The 21265-nt window shown below is 40.1% G+C and overlaps 2 protein-coding genes across 5 annotated transcripts in view; one reads left to right on the forward strand and one right to left on the reverse strand.

Annotated features, from left to right (window-relative positions):
• Positions 1 to 38: 38 nt before the first annotated feature.
• On the reverse strand, positions 39 to 9046 carry cdc37l1 (cell division cycle 37-like 1). 3 transcript variants are annotated; one of them, XM_035185099.2, is made up of 7 exons: positions 8660 to 9044; positions 7115 to 7414; positions 6874 to 6967; positions 6414 to 6529; positions 5711 to 5833; positions 5320 to 5487; positions 39 to 4458 (listed from the first exon to the last, which is right to left on the reverse strand). In XM_035185099.2, the coding sequence occupies exons 1-7, from the start codon at positions 8762 to 8764 to the stop codon at positions 4342 to 4344; spliced, it is 1023 nt and encodes a 340-aa protein (XP_035040990.1). In that variant the 5' UTR covers positions 8765 to 9044; the 3' UTR covers positions 39 to 4341. The 3 variants fall into 3 exon arrangements, with proteins under 3 accessions (XP_035040990.1, XP_035040992.1, XP_035040993.1); XM_035185101.2 differs by lacking the exon at positions 8660 to 9044 and adding an exon at positions 7877 to 8614; XM_035185102.2 differs by lacking the exon at positions 5320 to 5487 and having other exon boundaries at positions 8660 to 9046.
• Positions 9047 to 9897: 851 nt separating this feature from the next.
• Positions 9898 to 21265, forward strand: part of exd3 (exonuclease 3'-5' domain containing 3) — a 37287-nt gene continuing 25919 nt past the window's right edge. The window contains exons 1-15 of one of the 2 annotated variants that reach the window (XR_004698882.2): positions 9898 to 10198; positions 12280 to 12340; positions 15344 to 15408; positions 16381 to 16542; positions 17210 to 17395; positions 17528 to 17581; positions 17717 to 17856; positions 17955 to 18061; positions 18152 to 18225; positions 18701 to 18739; positions 18848 to 19014; positions 19527 to 19680; positions 19830 to 20028; positions 20114 to 20223; positions 21061 to 21244. Coding sequence is in view for 1 of the 2 variants with exons in the window: in XM_035184640.2 (XP_035040531.1) it covers positions 12313 to 12340; positions 15344 to 15408; positions 16381 to 16542; positions 17210 to 17395; positions 17528 to 17581; positions 17717 to 17856; positions 17955 to 18061; positions 18152 to 18225; positions 18701 to 18739; positions 18848 to 19014; positions 19527 to 19680; positions 19830 to 20028; positions 20114 to 20223; positions 21061 to 21244 (1669 nt within the window). In the remaining variant the exon portion in view is untranslated. The remainder of the gene's footprint in view (positions 10199 to 12279; positions 12341 to 15343; positions 15409 to 16380; positions 16543 to 17209; positions 17396 to 17527; positions 17582 to 17716; positions 17857 to 17954; positions 18062 to 18151; positions 18226 to 18700; positions 18740 to 18847; positions 19015 to 19526; positions 19681 to 19829; positions 20029 to 20113; positions 20224 to 21060; positions 21245 to 21265) is intronic. The other variant, XM_035184640.2, reaches the window with a different exon arrangement.

The following is a 21265-nucleotide window of genomic DNA, read 5'->3' on the forward strand; positions in this document are numbered from 1 at the left end:
TGAATGATTTTGAGTGTCAGAAGTATCGAAATCAATGCCACAGATCCATATATTTATTTATTCCACACATTTTTCTTTCTTAGCAAAACCTGGAGCCTACATTACCCACGATACAACTTGACAATCAGTTGAGACATGAAGTTATAAAGCCGTTTCAATTCCTCACGTTTTAAATGCCAGCTCCATTGAATTGTTATTGCAGCAGGTCCACAAAGAACTGTAGCAGTTGACAACAAGATAAGAATATTTAGCACTGGTGGTTTTATATTTGAGTTTCTTACAGTGGAACAAGAAGCCAAATCTCACTGCCACCTGCCGTCAGTGGAGAAATGTTACACCGAGATTTTTCCTAAAAGCTTAGCGCTGACTGACAGAGATACAGATACCAATTTTACACTTTGTGCTGATAACGTCAAAAACACAGGATATACTGTAGAAAGACTCCAGAGACACTGGCCACAGGTTAAGTACAGCACTTTAAGCCCAACAGTTGTTTTGCATAGTTGACAAGTCAATGTGAACCATATAGAAAGAAACAAAAACATCAAAGTCCACTACAGCACATGGTTTTAACATCACTGCTCACGTTACCGGTTTGCGTTGACAGTATTTATGGTGCTTTTCACATGTTTCACTGCAGAATCAACGATGCATCACACAGAAGCTTGTGATGAATTGTTCTTTAATGCATGGGAGGTTATTCCTAATGTCGCAGTCTAGTAAAAATCTTACTGTATTTGTTATTTTGTCTTATCAAATTAAGAGCAGGATTGTTGAAGGGACACTTCCTTGGAAGCCTAATGAATGTGGAAAAAGCTCCCCTGAACAAAAAGAAGACAGTAAAAACACAAGTTAAAACTAAACAAAAATAACACAATTCAAACCACAAGCTGGTCAAAGCTTTACTTGTAAAATAAAAGACGTTCAGAGTTTCTGATTCAATTCTAGATGATTGGGAGCACAACAAAAATAAAAGACAAAAGTAAAAACTGCTAATTTTTAAAGTGCAGGACATTCAGATGCAGAGAGCTTCCTTCTGCACACAAATATATAGTCAAGGTTTCTCGGTGGAGAACACAGCCCTTTTATTCCTCCCCTTCATACTCCAACTCAAACCACACACACTGACAACAGTCTGCACAGAGCACTTGGTACAACTGTGGTTGCGACTCTGTTTCGGATGCTGGGTAAAAGACAGCAAGCTGGTACAGAAAATATAAGTACGTTTTACTCTAGAACATAACTGAACCACAGAAAATATAAATACACAAAGCCCACACAGACCTAGGAAAATAAAACAGAATTTGGCATGTTTTGTACTTTATCTAGTGTAGTCAAGGTTAAATTATATCACCTGTGCCTCGGCAGAAATATCAAAATAAGATGAACCGAATGGAAAATAATTCCAAAGGAGAATTATTAAATTGATAAATTATGTGACAAATGTATTGCTCTCTTTACACCTTCCATTACCATGGCTCTGGCACACAGATAGTACCTGGATGTGAATCATTTATCATCACTTACAACTAAAATTGGGTTGATCTCGTTCCTGTCACATTATGTATTAATGTGCATCAAAATCTGAACTTGTCATGTAATAAATGCTGGGTTATCATGTTGTATCAAACATAAACTTTCACACTTCTAACAGGGTTAGTGTGCAATGTTGTCTTAAGTGTAGTGTTTGTCTTTGCCTTATAACCAGCAGCTAAAATAAATGGAAACATAACAATAAGAGTCAGAACAGTCAAGTGCACAACACCGATCCCTTTTAAAATACTGTATATCGAAAGTTGAATTCTGTTGTTTGTTAAATGAAAACTTAAATTATTTGCAAGTGATGCTGTATTCTGGTTCCCAGTAGGAATACAATTGTGTTTATAGAGTGAAAAATACACCGTTTAAATGTTACCTACACACTTTCTAAATAAAATCTGAATGCCACAGATGCACATTAATGGCAGATGTAAACGAGCTTCAAGTTGGATTACTGATTCACTTTAGTAGCTTCTTAAGCCTCTCCAGACAACACTAGGAAGAACCTTAAACATTAAAACTCTGAATAAAACAAAGACTGCTAATTAGCAAAGAGTTCAGAGCAAACCATGTAAGGCCACACCGTTTCTGACAAACTCCCTTCAAAATTGGTAAAAGCTGTGTTGTAAGATAAAACATCTATTTTATTCAACGTTGGTGCTCTTGCTTCACTTTGAGCAACAAGTCGGGCTACTCTTTGTAACTTTTCTGGCTAAAAAGAAGGAACTGCAACAGGTGTTGACAAAATAACGTACGACAAGAGCCAAGTAAAAGTTAAAGGTGCAATATGTGAGTTTACTCTGCCGCTGAACAGAGTTTCTTACAGGAAGCGGGTGGTGGTGATGGGCGCTTGTAAAGGGCTTTAGCACTTCTTCTTCAGGACAGACTGGACGCTAGAGAGTCGCTGTTGGAAAGTTGTGAAGATAGGCCAGCTGGGCCTGAGCTAGCTGGTTAGCATGCTAACTTCAGTGAGAGCTAGGTAGTGATACACATACATTGCTAACATTTAGGTGCTTTCCACCGTTCCAACAAGTTTGAAGGTTTGAATTTGCAGCGTTTCTGCTAAACTGGCCGGTGAACAGCTGTTAATTCTGACACTGGATATGTAGCAACAAACACTCACATGTAGCTGCTCTAAAACATTTACACCAAACATTACCATCTTCTGTTTTAACCGAGTGACCTGTGCCACCCACACATACTGCATTTTAGATCCTCCTCCAACTGTGAGCCTGAGAGACCTTTGAGATTGTGTGCAACTCCTTAACATGCAGATCAGTTGTGAGCCTGAACGAGCCAAAGCCTTCGGGGTGAATGTGAACGACTCCAGAAGAGTTGATCTATAACCAACTGTACCTTCATTCTGGTATCTTAAGTTGAAGAAGGCAGGGGAGGGAACATCCAGGTAACCACAACTGGAGCATCTTTACTGCCTGTTCATGTCAGAGATTCAGACATTAAATACATTCAAACTGCAGATTAGCATGAGGTCAGCAAGTCCAGCTGTAGTGAGCCACTTTAAAAATTAAAAAAAGAAGTCTTGTGTAAAACAAATCCTTAAGATGTGAGGCCCAGTCTTAACCAGATAGAGTAATGTTTGATTATTTTACTTTTTTTATATCACTTCAAATCTAGTTTGAAATACTCTACAAATACAATTTTCTGGATTGTAACTGATGGCAAATCCATTCATCTGGCAGTCAAGAGTCTCTCAAACTTTCCATGTTTCATTTTAAGCACCTGTAACAACACATCCACTAACCTAACTTCTGCTTCGGACATTTTGCTGAGAAAGACTTTAATGGTTTTATTTTATTTTTGTTGTCTGGACTTAAATTGTACGAGGATGTTTCTCTGTTTCAGGAGAAGTGAAAACTAAATTAGGTCAGAACCTATGAGATGGTTGGACCTTGTGTGAAACTGTGGACGTAGTTGAAAACTGTTGTGGAACACCAATTAAATCATGACGTCATCGTGTAATATTTGCATTCTGCCAAGTGTCAGCTGCTTTCAGTTCTTTATCCGTTTGCTCATCGGCTCAGTCACGCATTACGCAGACTTTGTACTATCGAGTAAAATTGTTTTAACGTCCGGTTCGACTGATTCAGACATTTGCGTTCAGTTTCTCTGGGTAATGTACAGGGTTGCAGTGCAGCTTTAAAAGCAGCTTTTATATCTCACATACCACACGCCCTCCGCCTGGGCATAAAAGTGCTGCTCCTCTCTGCCACTCACTGAACAGAGCAGATGCAGGTCAACCCACAGGTCAACACTGGCAGCTCTCTTCTGGGGCAAGTAACTGTGGTTTGACCAAGAAGTCGCCTAGATTTGTCACTACTTGCTTTTATGACAAAGAAAGTGTGTTAAATGATAGAAACAATTCTCAGGAGCAGCCAATGAGGAAACTTCCAAAACTCAGCCAGCCGACCAATGGTGTGACTTGATCACAAACTTATTTCTATCCCTCACTCACAGATGATGCATTGGACCGTGGCCAGTCCAGCCAATAACCAGCTAGATAATGAGAGGGTTGTAAAACCATTGTTATTGAGCAACGCATACGTTTAGCAGGCAAAAGACACTGCATGAGCCAATAGCCAGACGCCTGTGATGTGCTAACAGAAAACCTGTCATCAGTAAAACATTATTTTCTGCACTGAAAAATTAAATACTGATCATGTCTCTGTTAACTCCTGCTCTGTATTGCTGTTCACGAGCCTGCTCTGCTGTCGAAGGAGGGCTTAAAACTCTTGTTCCTGGACAGGGAGACGATGGAGATGGAAGAAAAGCTGGAGTCAATCATTAGGAGGTCTCCATCATGCGTATGTCCTCTGTTTCTGTGGCGTCGTCCTTTGTCCACCTTCCTGCGCTTGTCCACAGCCCTGCCTTTAAACAACGCTTCATAGGGTACTCTGCCACCTGGTGGAGGGAGACAAAGGGAAGAGGGTTCAAATGAGAGTCAACCAATGACAGGTGAAGCCCTGCAAATATCAAAATCACAAATAGTTCAAAATAAACAGAGCTAGAGCGACAGACTCTGGGGGATTAACATACTGCTGTCAGGTTATAGAGGATTATAATAGTGATGTAACAGCACTCTGACTCTAAAACATTTCAAATCTGAGCTGACGCTGAAATTCAGATTTTTAAAAAAAAATGCTCTGTGCTTTGATTTTATCACGACCTACAGCAAATCTGTGAGGGCACAACCTTGTGTTTTTCTTTTAAAAGAAAAGCTACTCGTGTGCATGTTCTCCTCTGATCCCTCATCAGGGGTTTCGACTTCGAGCTGAGGTGAAGAGAGACGCTGCAAAAAGAAAACAGCAAAACTCCAAAAGCAAAACCAGCTTCAAGCTTGATCACATTCCTCTGTGGGAGGAGAAGAGGAGTTTTTCCTCTCTCTTTTCTCTGGTGAGTAGATGTTTGGCAACTTGTCAAACTGAGGGGCCAACAGAAGGGGGGAGGGCCTCATTCTCTCCTTCTTACAAACTACAGATTAGAAAAGCCTGTGGCTTAAAAGTGGCCAAATGGCATACAGTATTCCTGTATGTCTGTAAGTCTAGTGTGGCCACTTTCACACTAGACTTCTTCTAAACCTTTAAATCCTTGCCCTAAAATAAAGAATCTATCAGGTATATAATTAGTTTAAGGGTTAGGAGAGACTGCTGTTCTTGATGACATGTTCCATTGTTTGTATTAAGAAAAGTATATCCAAGAAGAATACAGTAACTTCTGTAACCTTTGTTTCAGTAGCAATGGGGAAAAGTGAGGAACACTTACTGGAGAGTCCAAGGAGTCTTTGGGGTCAAGTCTGCAGTTTGTGCCACTGCTCTGTAGTTCAGTGTTGTTGGGGGTATCACCTCTACACTTCACTGCATATTCTTTAACTCTGTGTTTGAAGGCATCGAGCTCTGTATGGAAGACTTCTAAGTAAACCTCTTGTCCTTCCTGTAAAGCATTAAAGACAACAATATTCAAAGAACAACATATGTTGCCTCCCAGTTTCCATTCCAGAAACAACTGAATTCAAGTGTAAAGCATTTTTTAGCTATTTTCCTTTGTGGCCTTCTAAATTAACCGCTGATCTATTATGTCTCATGTCCCAGCATCCAGCAGTATGAAAGCCTACAGTAGGTACACAAGTAGAGGTAGGTAGTATCTTATCGCTTACTTTGGCTTTGTGGAAGAACTGCCTGAAGCAGCCTCTGGGATCCTGCTGAGAGTTCAGGGCCATCTCCAGGATGAACTGCATGACGACAGCTTGGTGCGCCACCTGCTCCATCAGCGCTTCCTTCTGCAGGAGCGTTAAAAAAACAACTGACTTCACTGAGCCTGTGTGTCTCAACAGGTCACCCCTTCAAAGCACTCAAATCGTTGAGTCATGTTTCAAATCACTTGTGTAAAGTCTAGACTTCAGCATTCAATGTGACACTGCATTTTCTTAAAATGAACATGTGACTAGCTAACTCAGTCTAGCACAACAATCCTGAAATAAATCCTCCATTCATGAAGGTTATAATATACTATTTCTGCTAAAATTGTGTTAAAGAATGCCGATTTAACGTTGTGGTAATTTTGAAGCATGTACAGTCTGATGGTATTCAAATATATGGAGTTATGTTCACAAATGTGCTGAATATTGTCTATTTGAATCAATATCTAATCAATCAATGAGGATATGCTAAATAACTGATTCACCTCTCTGTAGAACACATTACAGTTTATTAACAAAACTCTTGAAATCACATCCTTGATCATAATATATAAACAATGGTTACTGGTTATCGGGATAAATGGATCATTTGCTTTGGTCTTGTGATGGTGTTGTTAAGAGTGGTTGATGATAAAAAGACAAAATCTCATCTGTACATTACCCCTTCGTGCTGTAGTCTCATGCACCACAGTATTAAGTAGTTGGCTGTTTCCTCACAGATGAGCTGAGGCATGTGTGCAAGGAATCGCTGACTGTCGTCCCATCTCCTCAACATACCTGAAAATGTAAACAAAGCATGTTAGTTTGTTATATGAAGACTTAAAAGGTCCTTAAAACAATAAAATTACTGATGAAACAACTGTTGTAATCACTTATAATATTAAAACACTTTTATAAAAGGCCCAAAACATTGTCCTGTTCATTCAAATATGCATCTGAAAATTAAACATCATCTCTTTCAGTGAAGCTGGAGGACAAATCTTGTCTTAACTTGTAAGAATCTTAAAGCCACAGGTTGAGTCCCAAATGACAGAATATTATTAAACTGAAAACAATGTAGTCACAGGCTTTTTCAACCATTTATCTGCAGGCAAAACTATCTAATTTAGTGTGTGACTTACCAAAATGCCGGAGCTCATTCTCATACGTTTGGAGAAACGTATTGCATTTGTCCTGGTCCATTTCAACAGGCTGAATTTGGGCATTAATTATACTCTGTAAGAGAGGGAAGACATAACTGAGATTAAAACGTTACTACATGGTGAGCAGACAGTCGTCACACACAGGAAAATATGTGAAAATGTTAAATCACAACAGCAAAATGGATCTCTCGTCTTTAAATCTTCAAACAATGAATGCTACCTTATCAAAGACATCCCAACTTCCGACAGCTCCGAGCACAGGACTGCGGTTTGGTTCTTGACCTCCCAGCATGCTCTCCTTGCGGCGCCACTCCTCCTCCGTGTGTGTGAGCTCTGTGGGACAGGCCAGGGTCCGAGCACGCTCCTGCTCCAGGGACTCGGAGCTGTGGACCCCTAGAGAACATAGCTGTTCCTGCGCCTCAGCCAGTCTCCAGCTGGAGACAATTGAGGCCTTAACACAGCGCTGCTGGCTCTGGCACAGAGACGCCATTGGACAGTCACAAAGTTGTGAGGATGGTGTCTGGTAAAAGAAAAGGAACACACCGTCAGTGACTCAATCAAATTAGTCAAGCTAGTTAAAATCTCTATAAACAGATTCCTAAGTAGCTAGCTGTTAATTGAGATTCATCAAATTGTTGCCTGGACCTAAGACAGCTACACAAAGTATCGTGTGGAGAAGAATCCTACTTGTGTTATAAAAGAAACTTGTCAGACTTTAAACAGTGTTTGCTAAACGGAAATATGAATTGTTGCCCCCAGAGGCTAATTCATCGTTAGACTACAGTTGATGGGATTTAGTTAATCCATGATGTCCATGCTTCGTATGAGCAGAATTGAGAAAAGTGTGCTGAATGAAAAAAGACATTTCAGAATTCAGACAAATTTGCTATTTCAAATGCAATCAGTCTGCACTGTTTTAAAGAAATATGCAAAAGGATCCTAGGTAAAAAAGATCTTCCTTCAGAGGAGAGATGGATTATACCTCATTGGTTTCTCGTCAACAGGGAGCTCAACTTTAAACGTTCCTCTCAATCCCAGTTTTTCCATCTATCTTCAGAGTGAACAGCTGACAACAACAAACTGTGGCTGAATCACACACTAAGGCCAATTGGCTTTTAAGCCTTCATCACCACAACCATGTTCTATTTAGGACCAGGGTGGGGAAAGAGGTCTATAAATAAAATCAAACCTGTCCGTTGCTTCATGGCTACCCAAACTGCCAAAGACCTTATCTGGTCCCCAACAGCAACCACACTCAGCTGTCATCAGTGTCAGAGACTGAATGCAGGACCTGAGGGACTGTGAGCTGCTGCTTCACGTCCAGTTCTGACCTCTGATCTCACCAACCAGCCCAAACAGGGATGATCTCTTTCCAGAGCTGATTTTAGCAGCGGCCTGACAACATGGAGACATTGCCAGTGATCCGTTCACCTTATGGTTAAACAGAATATAAGTGGATCTGTGTTTTTAGCAGGTTAGCATTGACTCAAGCATGAACACTGATGTTGGCCGACCAAACACAACAAGCTAACTAAGATAATAACGCCACTTTAAAGTGATAGAAACTGGGCAACAGAACAAAAACAAGACGCTATTGAAAACCAAGCAGTTGCCCACACGTTGCTATCAACTATCAAGCTGTGAACTTCAGCACAAACTCACTGCAAAGATCCCCCAACAGGGTTAGCTAGCTAGCATGTTTTTAAACCCGTTAACTCACCGCTGGGATACGACACACGTCTCCCACCAACACAGACTACATTACCTGCCGGTGAGGGTAAACACCCCCGTGGACCCTGGCTGCTGAAGCTGGGTCACCGCCGGACTCTTCCACGGGGTAAACCGAGGCTCCGGTGCCCCGCCACTCCATCACTGCTTAACTGCTAGCCGTTAGCTCCGCCGTAGGGACGCGCTAGCTAGCAGATGCTAGCTGAGGCTTGGAGGAGATCAGAAGCAGAGCTGCTTTCTGCGCTGGGCGGTCAGCCACGTTTTATACGAGAGGTCAGCGGGTCCGGCTGGGGAAGGAGAAGGGGAAGGAGAAGGAGCAGGAGAAGGAGCAGCTCCGGTAAATAACAACGTTAGCTCCTCAAACAACAACAACAGCCATAACTACACTGACTCCTGCTGGGACCGCTCGTTTATTTTTAATAAGTGACCCACAGGGCACGTGGTAAACAAGTTTGACCCACGTGACAAAGTTATTTCAAATGAATGTATTATTATTATTATTATTATTATTATTATTATTATTACACAATACATGGTTTTGCTTGAGTTAACATTAAACTCAGTGAACCCTGGGCAGCATCAGATGTAAAAAATATCCCCCCAAAACAGTCATGGTAGAGGTAAAAAAATAACTGTTAATACATTTAAAAGGGCCACCATTAAATAAATTATGTTTGTAAATGATTAAACAAAAAAACTGAATACATAAATATCGCTGTGGCCAGAATGGGTTTGTTGTTGCTTGATGTAAATAATTAAAATGTTATTACAAAGGCTATACATACACTTTTATTTCATTTTATTTTTATGTAAGATATATTATCTCATATAGGCCTTGGATTCGAATCGAAAGCCTGACTGTTACCTGAATATTTTTCATAATAAATAAGTTCAACCTAAGTAAAGCAAATTTAATACAGATTTAAAGATAAATAACTGAAGCTATACAAAGTAGTGCATTAGAGATAGCCTGTAAATTACGGTACAGCAGATGTAAAAAAAAAAGTGTAAACAGTGCAAGAATAAAATTTAAAATATAGAACTAGAGATATAAAAAATATTTAAAAAAAAGTAAAGGCAGTAATGTTGACAGTCTGGCAGCATTTATAAGTATATAAGTATAAATCTGGTCATATAATATTAGTAAAATCAAATATTTCAAGGTAAGAAAAATGAGTCACTACAAGTAGAATGTAAACAAGACCAATAGGGGGCGGTAAGTTATTTTTACTTGCATGACAGCGTTCTCTGAAAATAAGTAGTAGATGAAGAATAATGCATTGGTATATGTAGCCCTACTCTCCGACTTAGAGGCAGCTTAATTTTCAGTATATACTGTTTCTCAGCCCAAAAATCCATCTGCACTGATTAGTGTTAAAGCTGAGACGTGACTTAGTTATTACATCCTGTAATTTATGGTTATTTGTGTCCAGTGTGAGGGTAAAAGCTGCCTGACAGGTTTTTCCGAGGGCACACAAAGTGGACCACCAAAGTCCATTCAACCACATTAGCTAAACTGGAGAAACTTTGGCACCAGTTTACCTGGCAGGAGCTCACTGGGAGGAAGTAGCACACGGTGAGTGCGTTCCCATCGATAATATAGCACCACAGCAGTGTCATTAAATACATGTCGCTTGTTGACACGCGTGAAAAACACAAATAAAGTCGACTGTGCGTTGGAGAACAACAGGAAAAGCTAGCATCGATGTGTGTGAGCTAGCTTAAAGTGAGTCGCGATGTTTAAGGTTTCCTCCCATACTGGCTAACGTACAATCACTATGGCGGGGTTGAGCTAGCTGTTATAGCAGAATAACTACAGGAGGTTCGACATTAACATGCTGTCAGGTATCATGAGCTTTACCTCAGTGGATGGATCAGACAAGCTAACATTGGTTAGCATGGGAGTCTAACACTGAGGAAGTAGGGAGTTTCCTTTCCTAACCACTAGGTGGGGATAGAAGATAACAAAAGCGAAAGGAAAAGTCATTTTTGCTTTCGGAACTCACCCGGAAGTATTTCAGGGGCCGCCATAATAAGAGCTGTTCAAATTCTCTAAATGATGAGGAAAGGAGCTTCAATGCTTCCTAATTTATCTCCTTAAGCATAGGAAACATCGGACCATCCTTTATGAAAGGAAAGGAGAAAATATTTAAAAAAACAGAACAGCGGTTTCATTCTTATTCTCTAAATACTTGTATAAAAGTTATTTGAATCTCCTGATTGTGGAATGGACACAATCATTTTATCCTTCGCCTATTTAAGGTTTTCTCCTCGTATATTCCTCACATTATTACATTATTTCAACATTTCAGTCCTGTTTGTTTTATTTTGATTTTCAATTTAATCTGTTTAGTTGTTATTTCCTGTGAGTAAGTGATGATTAAATGTTGCCTCTTTATAAACTGAAAACATATTTTCTCAGGATGTGTCACTTTCTGTTTTACAGAACTTTATTATAACTGTCAGCACACTGAACATTTTGTGCGTATCTTCTGGTATAAATAAATTTGTTTGAAGAAACAAAAATGCTGATTGTAAGTGGAGTCAGATTTTCTCCGCACAGTGGTTCTCCTTTCCTAACGCCTTACATCTTCTCCTTCACATCTTTCCTTGACCCCGTGACATATTCCATCGGGTTCAAGGAATAGTGGTTAGGAAAGGAGACTTTGACTGCAGGTGCTCTTCCTCTTCCTCCATTTCATCCATCCCAGTGCCAGGACAGTGCTGGATGCCAAATCCCGCCTCTAGAGCCCGCAGACATTCAGACAGGGAGAAACAACCAGACTTCAGGCCGAATAACAAAACATCCTCAGCCTGAAATCTAGTCTCATAGCCAGCTGGCTTCCTGCCCTTTCTCAGGCCACTGTTCCCACAAGTGTGTGTGTGTGTGTGTGTGTGTGTGTGTGTGTGTGTGTGTGTGTGTGTGTGTGTGTGTGTGTGTGTGTGTGTGTGTGTGTGTGTGTGTGTGTGTGTGTGTGTGTGTGTGTGTGTGTCAATCAGAGACATAGAGTCTGTGGTGTCAATGAAGGAACCATGATATCTGCAAAACTGGTTCATATAATCATGAGTTGTTGGATCAGTTTCTTTGTTGTTTTAATATTTATACGAGACACTTCCTCATTTTCTATTCATATTATTTTCATTTCCGTGACATCAGTTTAAAGAAGTTGCTCCCCAACACAGTTCACAACAAAATAATACAAACACACAATGCAGGGTGGCATATCTTGACCTATTAGTTCAGTCTAAAGGTTTTACTGTATTATGGCACATAATTACATGCTTGTAAAGCTGCAAAAGTATGTTGATTGTCAGAAAAATAATGAACAGTCGTTTAAATAATCAATTCATAGTTTCCTTTAAATTTCATACATAAAAACATATTTTCTGCTTTTGTAAAATGCTATATCATTGTAAACTGTATGTCCTTGGGTGATGGACGGTTGGTTAAACAAGACAAGACTTTAAAATGACTCCTTGGGGTCTGTGAAGTTGAAATGGTATTTATTTCCTCTATATGTCAATAATAAAACAGATACAGATCTACCCATTTTGTAAATGAAAGTATCCCTACTTATAAGTTATATATACTTGAGCAAATGTGGTGGAGACCTCTTATTTACCGCATTGTATTGTTCTGTGTATCCTCTTCTACAGAGTGACAGCAGCACACTGGTCCTGTTAAGAGAAATGAACCCTCAGGCTCCACATGCAGCAGGTTTGTGGCACAGTTTTTTCTACACACACATCTCTCTAGTTATAATGCAGAATATATGATGGTTAATTCTAATAGCATGATGGGTACAGAGAGGCATAAGTTGCAGGAACAATCCCTGGAATGAAATGCACTCTCTCTTCTAACTTTAATGTCACTAAGGTCAGGTAACAAAGCTTTTATACTGTGGTTATTAGGCATTTGAAATCATATACTGTACGTTTTAGATCAAAGAAAAACAAGTAAAAAACACTGTAGGTATCTCAGACCAATTTGCTGATTGCTGCTAACTGCAAGTGTTGAATGTAGTTTGTCTTCATTTCAAAAGAAGATATTGAATTTAGTATGAAAATAATTGTGTTGCCACTTTATAGTTACTAACTTTGAATCATCTGTGGTTTGAAGCTTTGTTTACACATTATTTTTGGCATCATTACCACTGGACACAAGGAGCTCATAGTTGACAATGATATCGACATCATCATAGTTTCCCCCCCCCCCTGTAGAGGCTATAAGTATGTGTCAGTTCTCACTGGTATGGAAAACAAGCTGTAGTGGGTCACTTCTGGAGAGGTAATTAACATACAAAAGCGGAATCAAATTCTGTGAGTGCTGGCATGTTCCTCATTTTCAAGATTCAGTAATAGCACCTTTTTTTCCAGCACCTACAACAGCAAATGAGAAAAGAAGCACTTGTAGGGGAATGTTGTGGCATCCTTCCAGGGCAGTTGAGCCACTTGCGCAACCTCTGCCAAGTCACACTGGTGGCTGCAGTGACACTAAATGCCACATTTAGACACTTGATCTCTGTGTTTCCTTTATTTTGGCAGCTGCCTGGCAACAGGCTGTTAGACCTGCCTGTGGATTTAATCTCTGTCTAATTTTACTGAAATTTAAGTGTGACTTATATTATTTTGTAAAGAGTGGGAGACAGGGTTAGTGTTAGATTACTTTAAAATCCACTTAGCGAAAACATAGTATTTTTCTTCTCATATTTCAAATTCTCTTGCATCAAAGAGTAAAGAAAAACATTCGTAATTCCCAGAGTTGAGTGAGTGCATGTACTGTATGTGTGTCCATGTATTTGTATGTGGTGATGGGGTTATTATGTTGTAATGAATGGGGAGCCTCCAGCTCTGTCATTCACCCACCATTCAAGATTATAAAGAAACTACTTGCTGCACATTCCTCTACTCTCCTCTTTGCTACTTCACTATCCTCTCCTCACTCAAACGGCAAGGCTGGAGTGAAGTGGGTTGTGCTGTTTGTGTTTGTGTGAGTCCCTGTGCACGTACGCATGTTCGTTAGCGGGATGAATGGGCTGGAGTGGGATTTATAACAGCAGAGAAACAGCAAAGGCAACTTTGTCATTCAGATGTTTGAAATTAAAGGCCCTTTCAATGTTTTTGCACATCAGTGTATTTGCTACAAATCCGGTCCTTGCTGTTGTTGACCGTTTTCTATGGCACGCTCTATTGTGGCTGTCAAAGCTGTGACATCATGGTGAGATACTGAATGTAGTTATTTTGAAAGACCGGCAACAATTGAGCATCTTTTTTCTAAAATAAAAGCCGTCTTCTCATGCAACGTCTAATTAACTGACCATAGATTCTCATATCAAGTAAAACCACAGATTTTCTGGAAAAAGGACATTCATGAAATGGCTTTATACTTTGAAAATGACTGACACCAATGTGAATAATGCATGGTTTGTACTAAATGGGTCAGACCTTGCAAAAGACTGGTATGGCACAACTGAAAATAATCACAGAGGAAATGATTCAGTGTTTGTTATATAAAGGAGGTGATTTATTTCTTTCTTGTGATGTTAAAATAAGAAGGAAGGAAGAGAAACTCTGAAAAACGACCAACATGGAAGTGAGACAAAAAATTGACTTAGGTTGTTAGGCAGATAAAGTTCATGTTTAAGAGACATTATATGGAAGACAAGTGTCATACCAGGACAGATGCAGTAAAGAAAGAGGCCAAGGTGGAGTGAGAAAGGGAGAAGCCTTTTGGTCTGCGTTCCCAGGCTGTGCATCAGGAAGGCTGTATTTTTTACACCATGACCACCGCATAGCCCTTTCCTGGGGAAATCCGAGACAGAATCGAGAGAGGCTGCTGCGGGGCGGGAGAGGAGAACAGGAAAACTAGCCCTGGGAAGGAGGGAGGGAGGCAGGGGGGCAGGTACGGTGGAGCCCACACAGCAAGAGCGACAGAGAAAGAAGCTGAAGCTTTTGGGAAGACTCAGTGGAACACACGCACAGACAGATAGACACAAAACGTGTAACACGATGCATGTACACATCTCCCCTTTTGGCCTTCCCAAAAAATATTCTGTAAGAGTCTTCTCTTGAGTATTTTGGCTGCAGATTCAGATGGAATGCAGAGCTAATGCCGCGCTCCTCTACTCTCCAACCAGCCTCAGCTGTTAATCCGATGTTACGGCTGCTCTGTTGTGCCTGTTAAAGAAATAATATTTGACGTAATGGCTACTCAGCTATGCCTGTTTTAACAAACAACATTTCCAGTATATTGCATTACCTATAAGCTAAGATTTAGGTTGGACACAAAACAAGGTATGGTTTGGCAACAAGTTTTACATTTTATTAACATGACCAGTCTTTCAGAGCAAGGGCAAATCAACATAGTGGATTTCAGAATTATTCTTGTATGAAACACTGCAATGTAATGCTATTGTCCCCAGGCAGGAGTGTGGAGGAGTTAGACAATGAAAACAAAAAATGTTAATTGTGCTATAGGGATAAAGTGGACCTGTAAATGGTAGATCACGCAAAGGATCCACTTTGTACATACGTAGACTAACCTTTTTTAACTCAAACGTTAAAGTACTACAGAGGCCAAGAGGTTTTGAATCCTCGTCAGGTTGACAGAGCTCAAAGGTCAGAGTGAAACTTCACCTCGTGTGTGTGTGTGTGTGTGTGTGTGTGTGCGTGTGTGCGTGTGTGTGTGTGTGTGTGTGTGTGTGTGTGTGTGATCCCACAGGTCTTGACCCTGCCGTGCTGAGAGACCAACTCTACGAACTATGGAACCGGAAAGATCTGCTGACGGTAAGAGTCACTTTCACAGCGTGTGTCAGTTCCACACATGCAATATTGCGTTAGTGTGTTTACAAAGGTAGAGAGACGGGAGTCTTTGTGTCTCAACAAGAAACACTTGCACAGGAAGGAAGAAGAGAGAGAGAGAGAGGGAGAGAGAGGGAGAGAGAGAGAGGGAGAGAGAGGGAGAGAGAGGGGGACCATGTTTAAGTAAAGTTCACCAGTGTGTGTGAATGCGTGCATGTGTGTCTGTGTGTGTTAATGAGGAAACCAGAGTGTCTGTCTGTAGGAAGGAAGGAATTTGCGTTGCACTGAATGAACTTGAGATCTGTGTGAGGAGGATATTGAGTGGATGACATCTGTTTTGCAAATTAAGATATAGCGCGAAGCATTCTCACACAGATATTATTTTTCTCATGTAGGAAATGTGTTATGCCAGAGTTTGCATTCTTAATTTGAGACTTAAATGTGTCACAAGCCAGTGTCTGCCGGGCACAGAGAGGGAAGTTAGATCGTTTTCTTCATACTTTTATGTCTAAAAATTCCCATTCCAGTTGCATCGTTTTACCTACAACTGTGACTCAGTCGCAGATGATGATTTATTAGAAAATAGAGGAACACATAATATCTTCAGATTCCTACACCTGGGTACTTCCTTTCATATTACACTCTAACATGATTGTTAAAACCAAATCAAATAAATACAGTTTTGTACATTTCAAAAGGAGCATCTCTCTCAAACATTTTGAGAATTTTAGAGATTCTTTTGAAATTCCCTCCAACATGTTTCTAAGTTTGTAGTCTATTTTACGGGGATTACTGCATGGCTCTTATAGGAATGACTCACAAACACAAGGGTTCAGATTTGAGTGAAACAACCTTAAAACAAGATTAAAAAGATAAATTTGTAAGGTTATATGCATCAAGCTTTTCCTCTCGGACATTACATTTTCACCACTCCCTCCCTCTCTTTCCCCCCCATAGCTCCATTTGGTAGCCATCCAGGGATTTCCCATGCTGTCTGAGCCTCTGGAGGCCTTGCTAACAATCGTGGAGGGCTGTCCGGGCAGACAGAGGGGCCGGAGCCACACCCTCGGCCACCACATCCTCATGGAATTCCAGAGGTGGATGAAGGAGCATCCTCAGGTAAATGAAATTCATCAAAGTAACTGCAGAACTGTACCATAGAGTCTAGTCCAAGTTAACTGGGATTTTTGGGGGCAGATACCAGTACCAATATTAGAGAGTAAAATTTTCCAATATTGACATATTGGTCGATATGTAAACATTTGGCAATTATTCCCAAGATGTCGTTGTCAAACCATTATGACAAATGTAGTTGGGGATGGATATTTTACTGTTTAACCATAAACTTTATCACAAATAACTATGAATAAAAAGAAAAACACAAAAATAACTAAATATATAGAATTAAGAACACGTTTATTTGTTTACAACATGCACTGTTTATTCTGTAAAATAAAAGATTTCATATCAGCACTTGTTGGCAAACGTATCTTATATTCACATATATTTCATATGTGAAAGGCTTGTATCGGCTGAATTTTATTGGTCAGGCTAGTTCACTGTTGCCATTATTAACTATGGGCCAACTTCCTGCCACCTTCATGGCCACACAGATTTTTACCACGACTACAACAACAGCGAGATTAGTTATCATAGTTCCATTGTCTCATAAGTGACTTTGTCTGAAGAATCTGTATCAGCAACACTCTTTGTATAAAGTAAAAATATATTCTCAGAAATATTTGTAATTTTTTCTGTTCCTCATCTTTTTCTGTTTCGCCACCAGGTCACCATGAGTTCACTCTCAGAGCAGCAAGCACTGGAGCTCCAGTGTCGTGCTCTGCGTTTACCAGCGGAACCCCAGGCCAGCTTTTTCGAGAGCCTCATAAACATCTATCACCTCGGCTCCCTGGACCCAGCCGTGCTCAGACTGCACTTTGTGAAGCTACAGGCTCTCAGCTGCTACAAAGAGGTGGCGTGACATTGGCCATTTATTATGGCAGAAAGATTTCAGGCAAAACTATAAGAAGTCAAATTATTTCTGACACTAATCGTACATTGTTTTTAAATTGTACTGAATTTCTCTCTCTCGTTATTTTCACAGGCAGCTGTTCTCTGCATAAAGCTTAACTTGCAGAAGGAAGTGAATATGGAGGAGGTGAGACAAATATTTGCAGCACATTGGTCCAAGTAACATTTGTGTTGAATATATGAGCACACTTTAAATTTGTAATATCTTAATTTATCCTGTTTTAAATCTTGAATCAAGGTTATTTTAAATGTTTCTCTGCAGATGTGCATACCGTTAATCCTGCAGGATAAGCTGCCACTGGCAGAGTCCTTCGTCATGGGCCACAATCATCTGGAACAGCAACTTGTCACACTGCTGGACTCCTGGTGCCACCCCAGCTTCAGTGTAGAAGAGATAAACAAGTATGGAACGTGCATGAATGTATGAGAGCCTATGTTGTACATGTAGGCATCAGTGTGCAAATGTATAAATCTAAACATGATTGTGTGTGTTTTCACAGGAAGTTCCCTCGTCTCTCCCTGTCCAAACACAACATGGGCCTCATTGCACCCAAAATGCTTGCCAAACACATCCTAAGACTTGCAGTGAAGTTCAACATCGACCAAGGTGTGTGATGAGGCATGTGTGCAGTTTTTCGTGAACTGTGTGTTTGAGTTCTTATGGAAGAAAAGATTATGATCTGTGTTTTTGACCCAGGTCTGTATCCCAATGCTCTTCACAAGAGGAGACTGGACTCTTTGCGTTTCCTCATGTACAAGAGGTTTGTGGAGGTAAGTGATGCAGCACGCTTTCAAATTTCATTTACCGTCATAACATACACCAGGTAGATAAGTAGGCTAGTACGAACTGGATGTAATAATGGTGATAGATTGATAGAAAGATAAATATCCTTTCTTGTTCGGTACACACTTTCACACTGTCACAAACTGAGACCATACTGAGAATGTTGGCAGTGTTGCTTCCGTCTGTTGAAAATGCAAATTAACACATAACTGTCAATTATCACTGAAAGGTCTTCAAACTACTAATCAGTCCTTTGAATAAATAACAGCCTTTGATTCATCGGGAAGCGTTTCTGTGTTATTACAGAATATAGGTGAAAGACAAGCAGAGACTTGAATGAAGTGTGCGATATTTAAAAAGATATGGTACAGAGGAGATACCTTCGTATCAATCCATTCACTAAAGGCCAAATCCCTTTCTGGCATTTTCAATCATCTATATTTCATTATATTTTTCTTTCAGAAAAGCATGACAGAGGAGAACTGGAGTGACCACGTACAGGTGAGTTGTGTTTATAGATTAGTCTTGACACGACGATGTGTGGATAATCTGCACATTAAATTTACAGAAGTTTAACATTAGTTGTATGTGTGTATTATTTATATGTAGAGTGTAGTGGCAGATGACCTTGAGCTGCAGATACTCTTGGTGGAGATGTTGGTGAAGTACTATGGTCTCCAGAAAGCCTCTCAGTGGTCCCTGAAGTACAACATCCCCAGATATCGACTTCCCTTCGGGGTATGGGAAACACAGCAGCGCCTACCACCTGATCTACAGTAAGTTGGTCAAAATAAATGTATCCTATTATACAACTTGCAGGTATGTACAAGCTGTACTTTCTAATATGAAGAGGAATAGTTGAAGCCCTAAAGTGTTATCGCTGAAGTGCATTGCAGAACATTGTGTTTACTGATTTATAGCTTTAAACCCAAAGCTGTTCGACAGCATCTTATTAACAAACAATTTGTACCAAATTATGTCTGTTGTTATTGTTTCATTGATTGTGTGGGATAAAATATTAGATTTATTGGGGGTTGAAACTGTTTCCAAAGCTTGGATTACTTTGACGACGCCTTGTGGCCACATTTCCCATATTTCATTGAGACACCATCCAATTCCATGTGGTTTGTGACAGATGAGTCATTCCACATTATCAGCTTTTATTTGATTCTTTCCATCCCTTTCCTTCTCTCTAATGAAACAATCTGTCCATTCTGATTTGTTCTCTGTCTATTTATCATTTTATTGTGCACACTCACAATAACACAAGTTTCTCGCCTCTGCTCAGACAGATATGTCCGAGTGGTTCAGCACAAACTGAGGAGTGGATATCATCTCAGCATCATTGTCAAAGGTTCTACCAGGTGCCACTCACCAAAGACAAGGTTTCCTTCGTGGGCACGGCAGAAGCTCTCCAGAGATGTCGAAACATTGTGCTGAAGGTATAGAGATAAAACAGGATAAATAAAGAAAAGGACGTTTTAGCCCCTTTTTTGTGTTATTAGTGTATTCTTATTATTTTGTGGTTAATCTGTTTAAAAAATATGTATTTTTGTTGCTGACCAATCATTCTTTCTTTATCCTTTCCAAGGAAGGTGGTGTAGTGGGTATTGACATGGAGTGGCAGCCCACATTTGGCTGCATCGTAACTCAGCAAGTGGCCCTGATACAGCTTGCAGTTACTGACCAGGTTTTTTTATTGGACCTCTGTGCAAACGGATTCTGTCAAAACCCAGATACCTTGAGTTTCATCAGGAGTTTGTTCTCGGAGAGAAATGTCCTTAAACTGGGTAAGAAATAGTCTAAATCTGATTTATTCAAGGCCTTTCTCTAAATGCTTTTGCTGCTCACATTTCTCCTTTTATTTCAATTTAGGTTATGGAATGTCTGGGGATCTCAAGTGTCTGTTGGCCACCTGGCACCAGTTTTTAGATGAGCCACTGAAGATGGAGGGGGTGCTCGATCTTCTCAGTGTACACCAAAAGGTAAAGTTATCTTGTCATTCAAAGGGTTTTAAATTAAATTCAGCGGTTGGAATTACAGCAATAATAGAAAAGATATAGACACTTGATTTTCTTTAATTAGTAGTGGTGTAATGTTTCTGATTAATAAAAAATAAAAAAACTTGTTTGATAATAACGTTATATTTCAAATTTTATAACAAAGTTTAGCACACACATGGTTCTACATGTATAATATTTATAGCTTTAGACAAAGGCAAAACTATTGTGAGTTTCAGAGCAAGTCAGGTTATCGATACTCCTGGAGGCAACATGCCAGCAGGCTCAGTTCAACAAGCATCTATGTTTACGACCACTGTGTCCAATGCAACCAGGGATACTGTACAAGAGGTTGTAACGGGTCGTTACAGTGAACGCTGTTCTTTGCTATTTTTGGATGCTAGCCCTGGTACATATACTGCTGTGGCCCAGCAGTTTGTCTGATGTATGTAGCTGAACTCAGAGTCTCTGAGGGGGGGATCGGAATGTGGAAATGGCAACAAGGTCCAGTAACTGATGAGGTTTCTTCACCATCTGCTGGAGCAGGCTGCATGTTGCAGGACAGGAGGAATGCAAGACATATTTTGCAAAATCACAAGGAATGTCCGGTTGAAACAGGATGTTGTTGCAGGACATAAGAAGGGAGGGACTGTTAGAAAAGTGAAGACAAATATTTCTCCTTGAGCCTGTAGAACATGTAAAGTAATACAATAATTTACGATAAAAAAACTCATAATTGCATCCATGGAAACAGGTTTAAATTAAAACAATTCAAAGATTGTACTATGCCAATTAACTAAAAGTTTATAATTCCGTATGTAGATTCAGAGGAGTAAGGTCAAGAGGACTCAGAATGGCCCTAAAGAGGTGCTGGTCGGAGCAGACTCTGCAGAGAAAGGCCTCAGTCTGCTGGTACAACAGGTCCTGGGAAAGCCCCTGGACAAGACAGAGCAGATGTCCAACTGGGAGAAACGTCCACTGCGCATCAGCCAAATTAGATATGCAGGTAAGTTATTACACATGGACG

Source organism: Hippoglossus stenolepis, chromosome 18, assembly GCF_022539355.2.
Source record: "Hippoglossus stenolepis isolate QCI-W04-F060 chromosome 18, HSTE1.2, whole genome shotgun sequence".
Classification (NCBI taxonomy): domain Eukaryota; kingdom Metazoa; phylum Chordata; class Actinopteri; order Pleuronectiformes; family Pleuronectidae; genus Hippoglossus; species Hippoglossus stenolepis.

Coding starts and splice junctions, on each gene's coding strand:
- cdc37l1 (XM_035185099.2), bottom strand. CDS start 8,764: ATGGAGTGGCGGGGCACCGGAGCCTCGGTTTACCCCGTGGAAGAGTCC. Junction 6,968..7,114: donor GTTGGGATGTCTTTGATAAG/GTAGCATTCATT, acceptor CCTCTCTTACAG/AGTATAATTAATGCCCAAAT. Junction 5,834..6,413: donor TGAGACTACAGCACGAAGGG/GTAATGTACAGA, acceptor ACGCTCCTGCAG/AAGGAAGCGCTGATGGAGCA.